At 42.3% G+C, this 17089-nt stretch overlaps 1 protein-coding gene across 1 annotated transcript in view; it reads right to left on the reverse strand.

Moving 5' to 3' along the window:
* The window catches only part of cltcl1 (clathrin, heavy chain-like 1), a 61600-nt gene that overhangs the window by 2815 nt on the left and 41696 nt on the right, over positions 1-17089 (reverse strand). Inside the window, exons 15-30 of the mRNA XM_084327369.1 lie at positions 15448-15573; positions 12769-12911; positions 12056-12290; positions 11363-11485; positions 11130-11275; positions 10793-10976; positions 10435-10627; positions 9833-9990; positions 9476-9640; positions 8986-9261; positions 8218-8367; positions 7776-7907; positions 7545-7655; positions 5819-5989; positions 4529-4750; positions 246-321 (exon numbers count right to left, since the gene is read on the reverse strand). Coding sequence (XP_084183495.1) covers positions 246-321; positions 4529-4750; positions 5819-5989; positions 7545-7655; positions 7776-7907; positions 8218-8367; positions 8986-9261; positions 9476-9640; positions 9833-9990; positions 10435-10627; positions 10793-10976; positions 11130-11275; positions 11363-11485; positions 12056-12290; positions 12769-12911; positions 15448-15573 — 2611 coding nt within the window. The remainder of the gene's footprint in view (positions 1-245; positions 322-4528; positions 4751-5818; positions 5990-7544; positions 7656-7775; positions 7908-8217; positions 8368-8985; positions 9262-9475; positions 9641-9832; positions 9991-10434; positions 10628-10792; positions 10977-11129; positions 11276-11362; positions 11486-12055; positions 12291-12768; positions 12912-15447; positions 15574-17089) is intronic.

Genomic DNA, 17089 nt, shown 5'->3' on the forward strand with positions numbered 1-17089 from the left:
TGTGCTGAGACGCACATTCTGAATGGGTTGGTTTAAAAAAAAGAATGATAGACAATGTGCATTTACATTAATCATTGTTACATGAAAATATGTTTGCACCAGATTTTGCAGACGCTAATTTCCATCGGTTGACAACCACCCTTTCAGAGGTATAGTTAAATCTGCACATGTGTGATATATGTATATCATAGACCTTTTGTCTGTACAGTCACCTACCAAACACTATGGACTGTCTGTACACCTACCAAACACTATGGGCTGGGGCTCTGTCACCTCCTCCTCGGTTTTCCTTTGGCCATCTGTCTCCTCCAGCTTGTCCACCTGAGGGGACAGAGAAACCAGACAGTCAGACGCAGCTCATGCATGTGAGGTCCAGAAGAGAAGAGAAGAGATGACTCATGTATCGTCTGTGTCCGGCAGACTCATATCACCATAAGGTAAAGCTTTTGAGAACTGAGGCAAGAGTTTTTTTCCCCTCCATTGATGCCTGTGCATTTGACATTTTGCGCAAACGTATTCAATGGTTTGCCTTGGTCCCAAAATCATGGAGCATTTGCCACACACACGGCAGGGAAGTGAGTCAGTCAACGACACAAATGAACTTGAAGAGAATCCTGCACACTGTTCCTACTAAAGTTAAGTAGTGTTGTGACGGAACAGTGAGTGGATTTTCCTTCACGTTTATTATCGTTTCCTGAACTCCCCCCAGGGGATTAATAAAGGGACACTCGACTCCACTTCCACCTCACCTGTATGAGTTGTGGATGTGCTAATGCCTCAGTGTTCTCAAGTCGATTATAGTAAAACATTATAAAAGGAACTATTGGAGATACACGTTTTTTTGCAAGACACAGACAACATACAATTAATTTTTTTTTTCAGTTTTAAAGAGTGTCTATTGAATTAACTCATTCTACTCTAGTATGGCTATGGTAAAATACCAAAGAATTAAGACTACAATACATACTGATAAATATAAATGGTACACACAACACAGTCACACACACAATAATAACCATATACATACATTAAGTCAATTTCTTAAAAACACAATGTTACACATGGTGCATCTACATTGAAGAGAGGATACCATGCAGGTCTGGTGAGAAACTCTACTACAGCTTCAGTTACGGGTGAGAGAGGCCATCTTTAGTCTATTTTACTATGCACAATTAGAAGCAGGGATTGGAGGGTGGGGTTTATATAAAAGTATCATTTCATATCATATCCAGTGACTGAGAAGCTTGGCCCATGCATATTATGCCAACGCTACGTTTTCATCCACTCACGATTGCAAACTGAATTCAACGAGCCATAGTCCGAGCTTAAAACATGCTTCCGTTTTAATGGTACTGTAAATCACGCTCGGGAGTGTCCCGTTGAGGTTGCTTTTCTTGGTTTAACGCATGCCATGATTGCCATCACAACCCAAGTGTCACTAATCTTTGCCAGGCGTATTTGCGGTGACTTATAGCTGGAGTGACAACTTTCCAGGTTTCCAACTAAGTGCAAAAGGGAGGTTCAGGCATTTGTACATCAGCAGTGTCAACAGCAGCCCAAAAAAAAGGTTTGCAAGGTTTCTAATGTAAAGTAATGTTATTACTTGAACTTAATGGTTCAACAGAGCTAATTTAGATACCAAAAAAAAAACACTTATATGTCGCGAATACAGAATATTAAAGGGTATGAATAGATAGAAATGATGTCTCGGGAGAACTGCAATACAACTTATACAAGTATATAGAACTGCTCTGATTGTAATATATATATATATATATTCTTTTTAAAAGAGGTGCTACCATGCGGCTAAGTGGCGCAGTGGGCAAGGCGCTCACCACTAACGCAGGAGATGCTGGGTTCGAGCCCAGCTCTCGGCGTTGCTACCAGCTTGGCTGGTCGTTCATACTAATACAATTGGCAGTATTAGGGGGTGGGAAGCTGGTGGGTGGGGATCGGACGTTGTGGACAGCGACTCCTACAGGTCGGTTGGTGTGCCTGCGCAGCAGAATCAGGAAGCAACGGGGGCGGCGTGTCCCTCCCACGCAGACCCTCGCCGCTGAGAGATCACGCTGTACAGGTGAAAAGATGCAACGGCTGCCTCCTCGAGTACCGGAGGGGACACGTGATGCAAGGCTTCGTCCACATTGCAGCCGACCAGTGGGAGGCATGGCCTAACTACGTTCGAGACAGGAGAGGGGAGAATTGGACAATACAAAATTGGGGAAGGGAGAAAAATAGAAAAAAATGGGGAGAAAAAGTAGATAAAAAAAAAGAGGTGCTACCGGAGTGGACTCGACTCCCTATTGTAAGAAGGGGAGCCGGGCTTCAAGAACCACCTGGCATGGTAGTTCTACCATCTATTGCTAAGTGTTTACATCAGTGCTCCTAAGTGACATAAACAGGAGGTATTTTCCAGTCTTCCCGAGGGGCTGCAGTGACAGCGGCCGCCAGGTTTGGTCCCCGAACAGTTTCACCAGTGATTTATTGAAAATGTTGGCTGGTCTCTGGAAACGAAGAAAAATAATCAATGACTATAACAGATGTAAATTGATAAGACTGTTCCACTGGGAGAGGAAAGGAGAGAGGACCCCTGCAGCCGCCGGGGATAACAGTTGCAGAAGCCGTATCGACGTATTGGATCGACGGTAGAGAGTCTATCATGTGTTAACCCGGAGTTAGAGACCTGAGGATGCATCTCAGAAGAAGGGCGAGTCCCGCTCCTCTTCCCTTAGAGCAGCGGACGGGTGGGCAATAATACCGGGTGGTGATCTCCCACCATATTATTTTCCCTACAGTCTATCCTGTGATTTAACACCGATGCAAAAGGAGGGAGAGGACCTCAGGGAGGAGACAAAAACAAATCCCACACAAGACAAGATGCAGCCCCAGAAGAGAGGGAGTTAGAGGGGAAGAGAGGGCATCAGTTAGGCCAGGGGGGGGGCTTTCCCGGTCCTGGGGAACTGCTTGGGTCATACTAGGGCTTTAGTTCCACCTCTGCACACAAGTGTTCCAATTGCATGGGGTCGCAGCCCTCCTTGGTCCCAACCACAAGACCTCTCTCTAGAGATAACACTTATAAATGGCAGGGAACCGACCCTCTGCCACGTCTAGGAATCTGCCGGCCAACTCTGAGCTGCGTTAAATTTCAGTCATGATGAATCATAGGATTATTAATAGATGCATGATGATAGATTATAATTAATCCCTAATAATTACACAAATCAATAGTCAAATCAACCATAGGAGCAGACTACAGTATATGTTAGCAGGAGAGACTAGATTGCATGTTAGATCTACAGAACACTATGGTAGCACTGGCGCCTTTCTACCTGGCAGTCTGGCACATAAAGGTTTATCATCAAGCACAGCCAGAGTTTCACATGAGCAATATAAAACCTTTCAAATTGTCACATAATGTACCAAAATGCCACATTCACTTACATATAGCTGGCTGTGTTATCATTGCTCAAAGGTAACCCCGAGAGTCTACTGGTTTGCTCCTAGAATAATTGGCTGCCCAGTTTAAATTGAGTTATGCTTAACTTTTTCTAGTAAAATCAAACATTTATCAAAAAAGTCCCTCAGCAGTCATTTCACAATTTCCAGCTGGTAATTGTATCATTAAGCCCCATCCATCTTCAAGGCAAGAAGAAAAGGGTGCATCCCCAAGACATTCTGGATACTTGGAACACTTCTTTACATGAGCACTAAAGTAAAAAAAAAAGAAAAAAAGGATTTCAAATAGAATGTGTCGGTGCTGAACTAAAGCCAAAGCCTGCGCGTTCACAGTATTGCAGTCCTCCAGGACTAGGGCCCCTTAATGCTACGTTAGGTCATACTCAAGACTACAGTCCATGCTAGGTTCCTACATCAGAAACCTAAGGGGAATGCTACAACAAAAACCAGACAGAAGACAAAAAGAGGAATAAAAGGGGGCCAGAGACCGTCACCTTCGCCGCAACCTCATCAACCTGGAAGAGAACCCACAGATGTGACCTCACATGTCTAAACGTCAAAACATTACAAAAGGAAGTCATGTTTTGCAGGGAGTTAATATCACATGGAAAAGCTAGGACAAAAACACTCAAACCTTGACCTTATGGTGTAATAATGGCATGCGATACCATTTCTCAATACCTACACAGGTAGCATCAAGGACAACTGTCTGTCTCTCTTAGAGACAGAAACTTAACAGGAAATCAATCATCTTGAGGAAAAACACATCAATTAGTCAACAGGGAAAATAAAAGAATATATGACATTTGCCTGATGAAACCAACGGCCCAATCTCAAGCCCGTCGATTTATTTGCTTCAGTTGTGTGAAGCAACAGTTGTGATGGGAGGATCAAGAAAAGGCGGGGCTTGATAGGCCAATTAAATAAACAATCACAGTGATGAAACTCTTGACAAATGTCGGTGAAAAATCTATTCAATTTTGCTTACAATTTTAATTACAACTCACTAGTGACATGACTGAATTTTTTCGCTGGTCTCAAATAGAAGGTAACAAACTGGTGTATTACCAACCTTCGCAAGGTACTCTCTCATGACCTGGATGAAGTATGGCATGGCAAAGTCCACAATGTTGTGTCTCCAGGCCAGCTCCAGCACCACGTCAGGGTGGAGCAGGTCGTAGGAGGCAAACAGGCAGGCGGCAAAGCACTCCTTCCTGCCCTCCTCCAGGAACCACTGAAGCAGCGTCTCCGCGAGCTCCGCCTCCTTAGACTCGGCAGCGTACAGCATTGCATCCTGGGATAGCCACAGATGTGAAGAGTTAGGTAGACTGATCTTGATCTTGTTGATTTTGAGCAGACAGTTTTTTTTTAGTTTTTTGCATCTTCCTTATTCATTTGCAGGCTATTGGGTACCAGTTACTTGCTCTTTTTGTTGGTGACGCTAGAAACTGAGAATTGTTGCACTTGTTTTAATCAATTCTGGATAAGAGCATCTACTAAATGCCTTCAAATGTAAAAGAAAATGTATATGAAACTGTGAACGTGTAAGACATTGTCTGTAATCAGTTAATATCACGTGGAAAAGCTAGGACAAAAACATTCTTCTCGATCGAACCTTGACCTTATGGTGTAATAATGCAATACAGTTTCTCAATATCTACACAAGTAGCATCAAGGACAACTGTCTGTCTCTTGACCTTATGGTGTAATAATGCAATACAGTTTCTCAATATCTACACAAGTAGCATCAAGGACAACTGTCTGTCTCTTGATCTTATGGTGTAATAATGCAATACAGTTTCTCAATATCTACACAGGTAGCATAAAGGACAACTGTCTGTCTCTCTTCGAGATGGAAACTTTACAGGAAATCAATCATCTGAGAAAAACACACCAATTAGTCAACAGGGAAAATAAAACAATATTTTGCCTAATGAAACCAATGGACCCATCTCAAGGCTGGCCCTCTTTTTTGCTTCCCTGAAGCAATAATCGTGATTGGATAATCAAGAAAAGAAGGCAGGGCTTGAAATAGGCCAATTCAAGGAACAGATTGTTACACTTGTTTTAAGTCATTCTGGATAAGAGCATCTGCTAAATGCCTTCAAATGTAAAAGAAAAATTAAACTGTAAACATGTAAGTTAATATCGCATGGAAAAACTAACGTTCCTTCTTGATTGATCTTGGAATCTGTATTAGTGAAAGTAAATATTGTGAGCCAGACAACATTAGAATAATATCAAAACAAAAGGCATAGACATCACCTAAACAGTGCCACCTATGGGACCAACTTTAAAATTTCGAAAATAATTGAAGTGTTCCCTCGTCCACATACTGTAGGTGACGACGGCATTTGTGTACCTTGTAGAGTTTGTCCTTCTTGCAGAGCTCCACACTCTGTCTCCAGCGGTTGTTGCCTTTGTAGAGGTAGGCGGCAATACGCCTGAACTCAATCAGCTCGTGTTTCTCTAGTCTCTGTGCGAGGCCGATGGTGTCAAAGTTGTCATACGCATCAATGGATGCTCTCAGGCCCTGTGGACAACACATAGATATATGCTTGAATAAATACGCTTTACTATTAGACTTCTGTCAAAGATTACGCTTAAACCCCTACCCCTTCAAGCCGTTAGCCGCGACAGCATTTGAGCAAGAAAAACTGCTTATATTGTGCGATATACATCAGTGGTTCTCAAATAGCCCTTTCACACCGGCAAGGCTCTGGTTCAACCTCTGAACCTTGGTGCTTTCTGGCGAACCAGCCCACGTTTACACATATTTAAGCAGAACCACCATTCCACCGTCTTCGTCATCAATGGGGGGGGGGCGTTACTCAGGCGGAAGTAAACACAACAGTGGCAAAATGTGCCGTGTGCAAAACAGCTTCAAAGGTTCAGGATTGCATTTGCACCATGCTGATCCACTCAACAGGTAGCGCTGAAACAATTTGCGACTGATCTCAAAATGAGATTAGATTCAAATGTATTGTCATTATACAGCACAAGTACAATACACCATCCAACTAGAGTGGATAAATAAATGCATAAATTAGTGTCGAATTGATCGATTGAGTGCAATGCCGAACCTCTGCTGTTTTCGCTCGTCTTTAAAGCCTAGAATATGACACGCCCATTAATGATGTCACGGTTCGCAAGGGAAAACCAACCATTTTTCAGTTCCAGCTGAGAACCGACTTTTCAGGTTCCGAACTAATTATTTACGGTCTGAATGCACCGGCCGGTTCAAGATTAGGTTTGGGAACTGACACGGAGCACTGCCGGTGAGAAGGGGCTAAAAGTGGGGTCAGGGGCACGACCAAGGGCACTTGAGGGGGTTCCAGGGGGTCCTCGGCTAATAATGACTAATATTTGTTGGGTGTACCTATTCACTAAAAGGATAGCCCAATGAGAGAAAATAAGAATGACTCGTCTCTGTTATCTCCCCCACCTATGTACATTATATAGTTATGGAAGTCTAGACTAAATCACATCTAACAACAACTACTACCTTCTCAGATTTGGGACCTCGAAACTAAATCCTATCAAATGGGGGTCCCATTACATGTCAATTTGGGGGGGGGGTCCTTGGTTTTGAATAATGGTTTTGAGAACTAATGATCCATTATGACCATCATATCTATACACTACCTATGGACATTAGGGAAGCTATAAATGTACCTCTTCACCATAGCCTTTTAATACACTCTGCTGCTGATTGTACTGTAGATTGCACTATTTTACTCTTTTATTCAGAACTATTTTATTGCACTGCACTTTGCATAATTTTAGTCTGTCCATTCTATTCTACCATTTTATTGCACTGCACTATTGCACTATTTTACTCCGTCTATTCTACCCTTTTTATTATCGTCTATTTTTAAAACTGAAACAAACCATAAACAAGGTGACCTATTGGGATGTTAGATCCTAATGTGAAAAACTGTGATTTTATATGTCTGCACTTTATGTGCTTATTTTGTGCCCGTCTTTTTTCCTGAGCTGCAATTTTTGTATGAAAGGTGCTATACAAATAAAGTTAATTATTATTATTATTATATCAACAGCGGTAAGAGGATGTCAGAGAGATGGACCTGGTAGTCTTCTTCATCCGTCAGCAGGTTGTTCAGGGCCTCGTTGACCCCCTTGTTGTTGTGGCTCTGCACAGATCTCAGGTAAGGCTTCACCAACTTCAGCTGATTAACCTGAATGAACAAAGCACAAGCCAATGCCATCTCACTTAAAATCAGTACACTAGTCATAAAATATGATTAGTATGCACGTCGCGGCCTACACTCGCTGGACGTGCCGACCCAACCGATTACCTTGCTGAAGAAGTTGACGGCTCGGCTGTGGTCCAACCGCGGCGACAGGATGGCCAGCAGGTCGTTCAGCAACAGAGGTTTGAAGTCCAGATAGAAGGAAAGGGATTTATAGTACAACTCCACATTAGCAACCTGCAGAGAGAGAGAGAGCGAGAGCGAGAGCGAGAGAGAGAGAGACACACAACCAGGCATGATATGGAGAGAACAGAAGTCATCCATCAGTCACTCTAGTCACCACTTCCATGCTGTGTTACACAGTATGCTTTTCATATCGATAGGCGACGCTGGTTCTTTGTGATGCAACAGTGCTTTTGAGTGCTGGAATGAGTATATTCTTAATTGATAAGAATATAGTATTTCTTGAATAATTTTGCCCTGTAAAACAAACAGACTTAAAAAAAAAAAAGCTAATATATTCTTTTGTTTGAGCTCGACACGTTACCTTAGCAATGATATCTTTGAACGGTCCTTCCTTCCACGCGTCTGTAGGATGTGACATCATGGTGAGGACGGCGTTGTCGAACTCTTCATATTTATCATAAAGGAAAACCAGCTCCCCCCACAAGTGAGACTGTTCAGCTGCACGTAGGACCTGAACAGCAAACCACAGGAGAGGGACATTTGTATTATTATCTTTCACACTTTTCCCGTCCCCTCATAGCCAGTTAGTTAACCATTCATTCAAGACATTTCTGGTCAGTGGGTCATTTGATGATTTCTGTCAAATCAAGTTAATTGAAAATGATGTGCACTTCTCTGGCATCGCAGGTTTTCACAAATATTCATCGATCTAAAAAGGAGTCGTCTTTCCATTAATTTAGCCGCAGCACACATGTGTACAGGTCTACAATAATAAGAAGAGGATGGGTCAGTGTTGTCATAGAGCTATAAGAAGAGAATGAGTCAGTGTCGTCATAGAGCTATAAGAAGAGAATGAGTCAGTGTCGTCATAGAGCTATAATAAGAGGATGAGTCAGTGTCGTCATAAAGCTATAAGAAGAGGATGAGTCAGTGTCGTCATATAGGTATAAGAAGAGGATGAGTCAGTGTCGTCATAAAGCTATAAGAAGAGGATGAGTCAGTGTCGTCATAAAGCTATGAGAAGAGGATGAGTCAGTGTCGTCATATAGGTATAAGAAGAGGATGAGTCAGTGTCGTCATAGAGCTATAAGGGGAGCCCTAGTTTCCCACGTAACATCCCACTCTCTACCTTGGGGATGTTGACTCTGGACCAGAAGAGTTCCAGGTGCTCCCTCATCTTCTGGGGTTTGAACTTGGAGTAGAGGATGGCCAGCTCAGTGAACATGCCCATGTGGGCCCTCTCCAGCCCCAGGGCGGCCTCCAGCAGGGCGATCAGCTCCTCGAAGTAGCCCCGGTCCTGGTAGTAGCTGATCAGGTCCTCCAGCTCGTCGGCGTGGATCACTATGTGGAGGCCACAGATCTGGGCCAGGCGAAACTCCTCGCCTTCCACACAAGCGAAACACACCTGAGAGAGAAAGAGAGGGGGGGGGTTACTCAATGTGTATTTAAACATGTTGGTTAATTACACCGACTACTTAATTTATCTTACCCAAAAACTGTTACAAAAAAAATTATTTAGTTGCACTCCAATTTCTTAATGAGAATTCTAACCAACTAGACCGAGACATAATGATCAGAGGTAAACTGATTAATATAGATTTGCTTTGCGCTCCAGGTACCTCCTTCCATGTCCGCGTGCTGTTGGCTTTCCTGGCGCCGTCTACAGCCGCCTGGTACTCTCCTAGGTGGACCAATGTGGATGCCAAGCGGGCGAAGTTCGACACGTTGTTATACAGGAGCTTGGCTGCATCGTACATACCCTCCTCATAACACCTGTCTCCCACCTTAAGGACAGATACATGGAGAGGAAGGATATAGAGATGTAAGGAAATGCATACACCATTATTATGAAGCAGTAGCATCGTGACAAAAGAAAAACATTTACACACCCAAGGAGTATATAAGAGTATAAGCAACCGATTGTATTTGAGCAGTGAGTTATGCAACGACCGCAATTATGATTTGGTTGTTCCTACCTGCTGTATGTGAGCATTGTTGGGCCCACTGACAAACTCCTCCAGCTCGGCCAGACGGTTGGTTTTAGCCAGAGCAAAGATGAGCTCCGTCTCCACATACGACTCCCTGGCCTTCTTACGAGCCATCTGGAGGAACTTAACCAGGTCCTCCCAGTTATCTGCAACACACACATGCAGTGAAGCTGAATATGGATCATACTAAAGGATGGACAGATCACTTCTGTAGCATCGGTACTAAAAGTTGAGCATTGCTCCAAACCCTTACTTTTACTAACCAGTGTAGACTTGCACCCTTACTTTTAATGAACAGTGTCGACTTGGACCCTTACTTTTAATGAACAGTGTAGACTTGAACCCTTACTTTTAATGAACAGTGTAGACTTGGTCCCTTACTTTTAATGAACCCTTACTTTGGTCCAAATGTAAAAATGCTAATGTTTTCTTCTCCATTAGGCTCAATCATCAAAATCTAAAGTCAAGGAGCTACATGTGGCTCTTGGAATACCGGATACCGATACCCTGTTTAAGCATGACGTCAGCCTGATGCAGTCAATACAGCCATTTTGTGTACAATATACTATGGTGTCAATGGAAAGACTTACTGTTCTTGCTGGCAGCGTTGACCACCTCCATGTATGCAGAGGGGTCGTCAGCCTTGATGTAGGAGTCAATGGCTTCCTTGACTAGGTCTCTCTGGAGCTGGGCTCTGGCCAGCTGGCTCCACACCGCTGGCTCGTTACAGCGTTCTGCAAACTCATAGGCCCGGTCTAAGTTCCCTATGTGTTCTATCAACACCTGGCAGGGGCAGAGAGGGGGGAGTTACATCGTGTCATCTCTTAGAACTCACAAAACAGTGATGCTACACTAAGGTTCTAATTTGCAGGTTATATCATACAGGAAAGCTTCAGAAATTCTCGCTGATTTGACTGTGAACGAACAAGCAGCAGTACTTTTGTTTACCTGTATGGCTGAGGTGTTGACGTCAAACTTCTTGAAGATGGCGAAGGCCTCCTCGAAGAGCTCATTGCTGATGGCGATGTTGGCAATGTCTGGAGCATCATAGTTGTCTAGCTTGTTGATGTACTCCATCACACGGGTGCGGTCTGCCTTGATGGCCGTCAAAATCAGCAGGTTCTGGAGGTTCCTGGAGGAACACAAACGAGAGATGGATTGCTTGAAAGATATAGGACAGGGATTGCGAAGGCAGAATTCCATTATGGCCATCACTGAAACTGATATTATACAGAGGTTGTGAGAGGCACAGGCCTGGCCAAGGCCAACAGTGAGGACACTTTACCTGTGCTCACTGAAGACAGAGTTATCCAGTACAATCTTCTCCAGCAGTTCAATGAGCTCATTGGGCAGGTCTGCAGTCATGAAAGCCTTGACTGTGACCGAGACCTCTTCTGGGTCCTGTGTCTCTGACAGGGCCGTCTGCACCACCTGGGAGAATAAACACAGGTTAACAACATTGGGGAAAACAACATTCATCGTCTCCATCTTAAAAAGGAGAGGAAGTCAAGAACTCACCTGGTCGATGAGCTGTCTTCTGAAGGGGTTGTTCTCCTCTAGAACATTCGCCCACAGTTCTGGATCTTTCCGTCGGACCAGGTAGCGAGCTTCGCTCTTGAACAGCGAATTCTCATTGCAGACCTACATCAGAAACAAGATGTTAAGAACTCATTTTGGCCTCTATAATGACAAATGCCACCTTCAATTGCATGTAACTTAGGGCTGAACGATTAATCGATTTTAAATCGAAATTTGAAATGATGCAATTAGCAAATCACAAAAAATAAAAGAAATCGCATAATTTTTTTTTCACCAGGAAGTCCCATTGAGATACAAGATCTCCTTTGCAAGTTGTTGTTATTGTTGTAGGAAGGGTTTCGGAGAGGGAGGTAAGGGGTTTTAGATTTTGTGTTGTGAAGTTTAGACTTCAGAGAGGGAGAGTAAAGTACAGAAAAAAAGGTACCGGTATCGATTCCCAGGTAAAAAGAAAAATGTTCAGGCTCGGTGTCCCGAACAGACCCACCGCGTAGGCCAGATGCAAGCCGCATTTTACAATAAACATCTGTGGGGCTGCTTATTTATTTTTTATTATTATTATAATCGCAAATTGTATCGCAATCGCAAAAATATCTGTCAGAAAAATCGCAATTAGATTATTGCCCAAAATCGTGCAGCCCTAACTACATAATGTAATCTCAAACCACCACGCACCTTGATGAGGTCCAGATCACACTGGCCTCTCTCGTAAGCCACGCAGGCCAGGTGGGGGTCTCTCTTCTCACAGTAGCGCCCCACCACAGCACTGTCGTAGAACGTGTTCTCCTTCAGGAAGCGCTCCGGCGTGTTGTTGCTGTCGATGTAGATCTTAGCCAGGGCGTTGTGGGTCGCAGGCTCCTCGCAGGCTTCGTGAATGCGAGACTCCAGCCACGGCAACAGAAGTTTCAACCTGGGGAGAAGGACCAGAATCATGTTTTGTTGTTATATCCAACGACTATTGTTTGCTAGGCCAGAATACATTTACATTTAAAAAAAAAAATGTAGACACTCTTATCCAAAGCGGCTTACAACAAGTACAACAGTAGAATAAGCTCAAGATTCTTGCTTCATCAACATAAGCTAAAATAAGAACTGAGGGAAAAGCAACAGTGCCAAGTAAGTACCCCCGAGGAATAAGTAGCAAAATAATAAAAGATTACAAAACTAAAAGTACAACAAATGAGTACAAGAATAAAAAGATAAATAAATAAAAGATACTATTAGACGAACAATGCCACCGACTCTTAACTGCCAGAGATGTACCCCTCCCGCTGACTTGTTGTTCACAATTTGTAAGTCGCTTTGGATAAAAGTGTCAGCTAAATGACTAAATGTAAAAAAAAAAAAAAAAAAAAAAAACACATGTATCCGTTAAGTCATCACGGTACCTGTTCCTCTTCTCCACCTCGGCCACCAGTTCATCGGTGGAGAACTGCCCCCTCACCACCATGATCAGGTTCTTGATGACGTCCTCGGCACAGTCCACGTCCAGCAGACCACCGATGACCACCGGCAGACGACTGGGGTTCACCTGAAACAAGAATAGGACATGTCCCCAATATCAGACTACAACCGGAGACTAGAGCTGTGAATCTTCACTGGCCTCACAATTCGATTACGATTCAGCCGTCCCATGATTAAATTCTACGATGCAGCTCAATAATATACTCAATAATATATTACATCCTCAATTTTAAGATTGCGATGCATCTTAGAATCGAGAAATGTCCGCACCTCTACCAGAGACGGTCTAGCCCAGGGGTGGCCAACCAGTCAGAGACTAAGAGCCACAAAAAAATGACTGTGGTACCACAAAGAGCCACACCATATACCAGCGTTTCTCAACCTTTTTTTCCAGTCACGGCACCCTTCATGTGTTTATAGGTCTCACCCTCTGGCCTCTGAAGTTGCTAATGTCTTTTTTATTTGGGCCTCACAGGGTTAAAAGTACCCTGTGAGACCCACGGTTGCAAAATTACAAAATCACTTTTAGCCATTTAAAAAAAAAAATATTTAAAAAATGTTAAACTATTTTACTATTTCTTTCACTATTTGGGCACTTTTACACAATTCCTGTGAGTCTATGGAACACCTAGATTTTTTTCAAAAAAAAATGCATTGTTTTGTATTTCTAATCAAGTACTAAAAAACGCATTTTTCTACCTCAAGATCTTAAGCCGTTTTGAGGCTGGGCTCCAACCACTGTGTGGCCTGGTGCCAACTGCCACATCAACTGCCACATTATTATGCAGCTGAGAAATCTCTGACATCACAGATATGCACATTTTCAGATGACTCAGTTCAGTGAGGGTGAATATTGTGAGAGGAGAATTGGAAGAATTCGCCAATATGAGAATTAGAGACATATATCCTATTAATATAAGTCCACATAGCTAAGAAACAATGGTAAACACTGAAAAAAGCCATTTATAAGATAGTTCCCCTTTAAGCACATGTATAGTCAATTGGTCCTGTTGTTCAGCCTCACAATGCTATTTGATAGTAAATGTGTTTATATGTCCCACCCTCTGGCCTCTGAAGTTGCTAATTTCTTTTTAATTTGGGCCTCACAGGGTTAACCTCTTAAGCCCGAGATATACAGTAAAAGTGTATATTTTCAGCATTATGTTTGTTTACCAATTATTTTAACTGTTATTAGTGAAATATAAGATTATAGAAATCTCAGGGCATTGAGTCGGAAACCGGCGCATATTGACAGGAGGAAGTGGCACAGCCAAAAAGTGAGTGTAGTCTTTTGAAGGAAGAGACTCAGGGCTTTCAAATTTCGAAAAACTACCCTACCCAGCTCACACCAGCCCCTGTCAATCATCTGACTTCTGGATTTACTTTTTAATTTCTCTTATTTTTTGGGATCATCTCCCACAAACCTGAACGTTATTGCCATAAAACAGAACGCAGTTAGTTTCTCTACCTTTCTGTGAACGTCTTGCAAAAAACGGTGTTGCAATATGATGAAAAATTGTGGAGAAATTTACATTATAAAAAAGATGGCAGAATTCAGTACTGTATCTACAAAACCTTCTGTTTAATCATCTTCCCTTTATTCATTTGCTTAGATTTTTCAGGTGTGGTCAATTTTAGCATGGTGTTATTTACAGTCAAAGATAATTTTTTTTTTTTTAAATAGAATTGATATTCTCCTTTGGTTCATTACAATTTACTCAAGCCTAGTAACAGACACACTATTTCTGACACTGATCCATATATGTCCCTAGATTCAGATACCAAGAACATGCAAATGGATAATTTAAAAAAATATTGTAAATGTTTATTCTACGTCCTTATGGAATGAGTGACATAAAAAAAAAAAAGTAAAAAAAAAAAAAAAAGTAAAAAATAAAAGAATTTTTTTTTTTTTTTTTTTTTTCTTTTTTTTTATGGATGGAAGAGCCGCACATTGACGGGCAAAGAGCCGCATGCGGCTCGCGAGCCGCGGGTTGGCCACCCCTGGTCTAGCCTCTAGCGGTAAGGGCAGTATTGTGGACAGACAAATGCCACAGCTATATCAAACAGACAGAACACCGGCACTCACAGATCAATAGTCTTCTTATTTATTGTGGCCAAGGAAACAAACATGTTTCAGCCCAAAAAAAAAAGCCTTCATCAGGTTTACTGAGGCTTTTAGCTGAAGCGAGTTCTGCTTTCTGCCCACAATAAATAGGATTTATTGATCTGCGAGTGCTGGTATTCTGTTTGTTTTGATTCCTGCCACAACCGTGTACCAGGTACTTTGTTCAAGAAATTGAAGTTCTCACCATATGTCACAGATAACCCAGTAGTCCAGGAGAGTATTTCACAAAGCAGGATTATCGAATATATGATAACTTCTCGAAATGATCTGATATTTTGTTCATAATTAACAATTATCAATACAGTATATTTACTGAATCACATTCCCAAACCCAATATTCAAGTTTAGTTTTACAGATTAAAATCCAAAACATCCAAGATATCCAAGATAATCTGATCCGTGCCGATCCGAGAACAGATGGGCTATAGTGAGGTGTATGTGGTCATGTGACCAGAGCATCGGGACAAGACCTCACCTTCTGCACGTAGATCTCGATGTACTTCTGTAGAGTGTTGCGGTAGAGGTACAGCACCAGGTCGTGGACAAAGTCAAAGCGATCACAGACGATGATTAGAGGAAGCTGGTCCGTCAGTTTAGCCTCCTGGATGGAGAGAGAAACGCAATGAATCAGACTCACTTTATTCACACAAATACAAGAATGCACAGGAATTTGTCTATCCGAGTTCACAAAGATCTTGGCACATTGCATCTGAAACCGGCGGATATAGACGCAAGGAAATTACACCGTTATTCGTGTTTGTAGTCCTAAGAGAGAGGACTTTCGATGGGTTTTCGAATTTCATAAAACTACACTACCCAGCTCATGCAAGCCCCTCTCAAACTTGGAGCAGTTTGGCGGGAAATAGTTTTGTTTGCATTATTTTCGTGATTATGTCTCACAGGTCGAACAAACCTGAATGTCATTGCCATAAAATACAACGTAGTTTATTTCTTTTCAAAAAAGTAACTGAACTTACAGTACATTTCATTCACAGTCTTTGCTGCCCTGTTACGGGCGCCTGGTGGTACTAAATCCAGATTGAACTCTGCCATTGGAAAGAGGAGATTTGGCCCGATCCATAGATGTATGACTTGGCCATAATAAGGTAATTTATAGGCCTGATATTCTATATTCATATTTAAAATGGCATGTGTACGGATGGCAAAATTCCATACTGTATCTACAAAAAAACCTGTAAATCATCTGCCCTTTATTCATTCAAGAAGGTGCTGAATGAGCTCAGTGGTTTAGCAATGTTAGCATGGTGTTATTCACCGTCAAAGATGAAAGAAATTATAATAATTTATATTCCCCTTTGGTTCATTACAATTTACTCAAGCCTAGTAACAGACAATACTTCGGACACTGGGAACACATTCCCTGAGGTCCATAGATGTCCCTAGATACCAAGAACATGCAAATGGACCTTCCATTTACTTGGGTATGTACTTTTAGGCGAATTTTTTGAAAATATGACTAGGGCTTAAAACTCCGGGAGAGGTGTGTTTGGCCAACAGCTAATCTAGTTATCTGTATCCGCTTCCATTAATTTGTGTTAAGCTAGGCTAGTTTGCAGTTGGATAGCTTTCTACTGAACGCACCAAGAGGAAATTGGTATCCATTTTCTTGTCAGACTCTGGAGAAGACGATAAGCGCATTTCCCATAATGTTGGCGTGTTCCTTTAACATAGGTGGTATTTTGTCTGATTGATTGCTAGGCCTTTTGTGATGTAGTCTTTTGTAAGTGACCTTTGTGCTACATTTCCATTTAGCTGACGCTTTTATCCAAAGCGACGTACAAGTTCTGTACAACAAGTCAGCAGGAAGGGTACAACTCTTATCAGCTGAGTAACAAGGTTCATCAAGTGGTGTTGAACTAGGGTGCTACTGTCTTGAGTGCATAGTAGTAAAGACATATTAGCATAGTAGGTAGTAATACAGGCAAGGAATATTATTTAGTAGCAAAGTGTATGATAGTTATTTTGTTTCATTTCAGATATCGATTGAAGAATCATGTATAGTCAACACTAACAGCGGAAAAATTGGTCAGGTTTCGGTTTCCGACTGTGTTGGGAAGTTTGTTCCACCATTGTGGAGCGACGACCGAAGCCACACT

This window comes from Notolepis coatsorum (assembly GCF_963971535.1).
Source record: "Notolepis coatsorum genome assembly, chromosome: 1".
In the NCBI taxonomy this organism is placed as follows: domain Eukaryota; kingdom Metazoa; phylum Chordata; class Actinopteri; order Aulopiformes; family Paralepididae; genus Notolepis; species Notolepis coatsorum.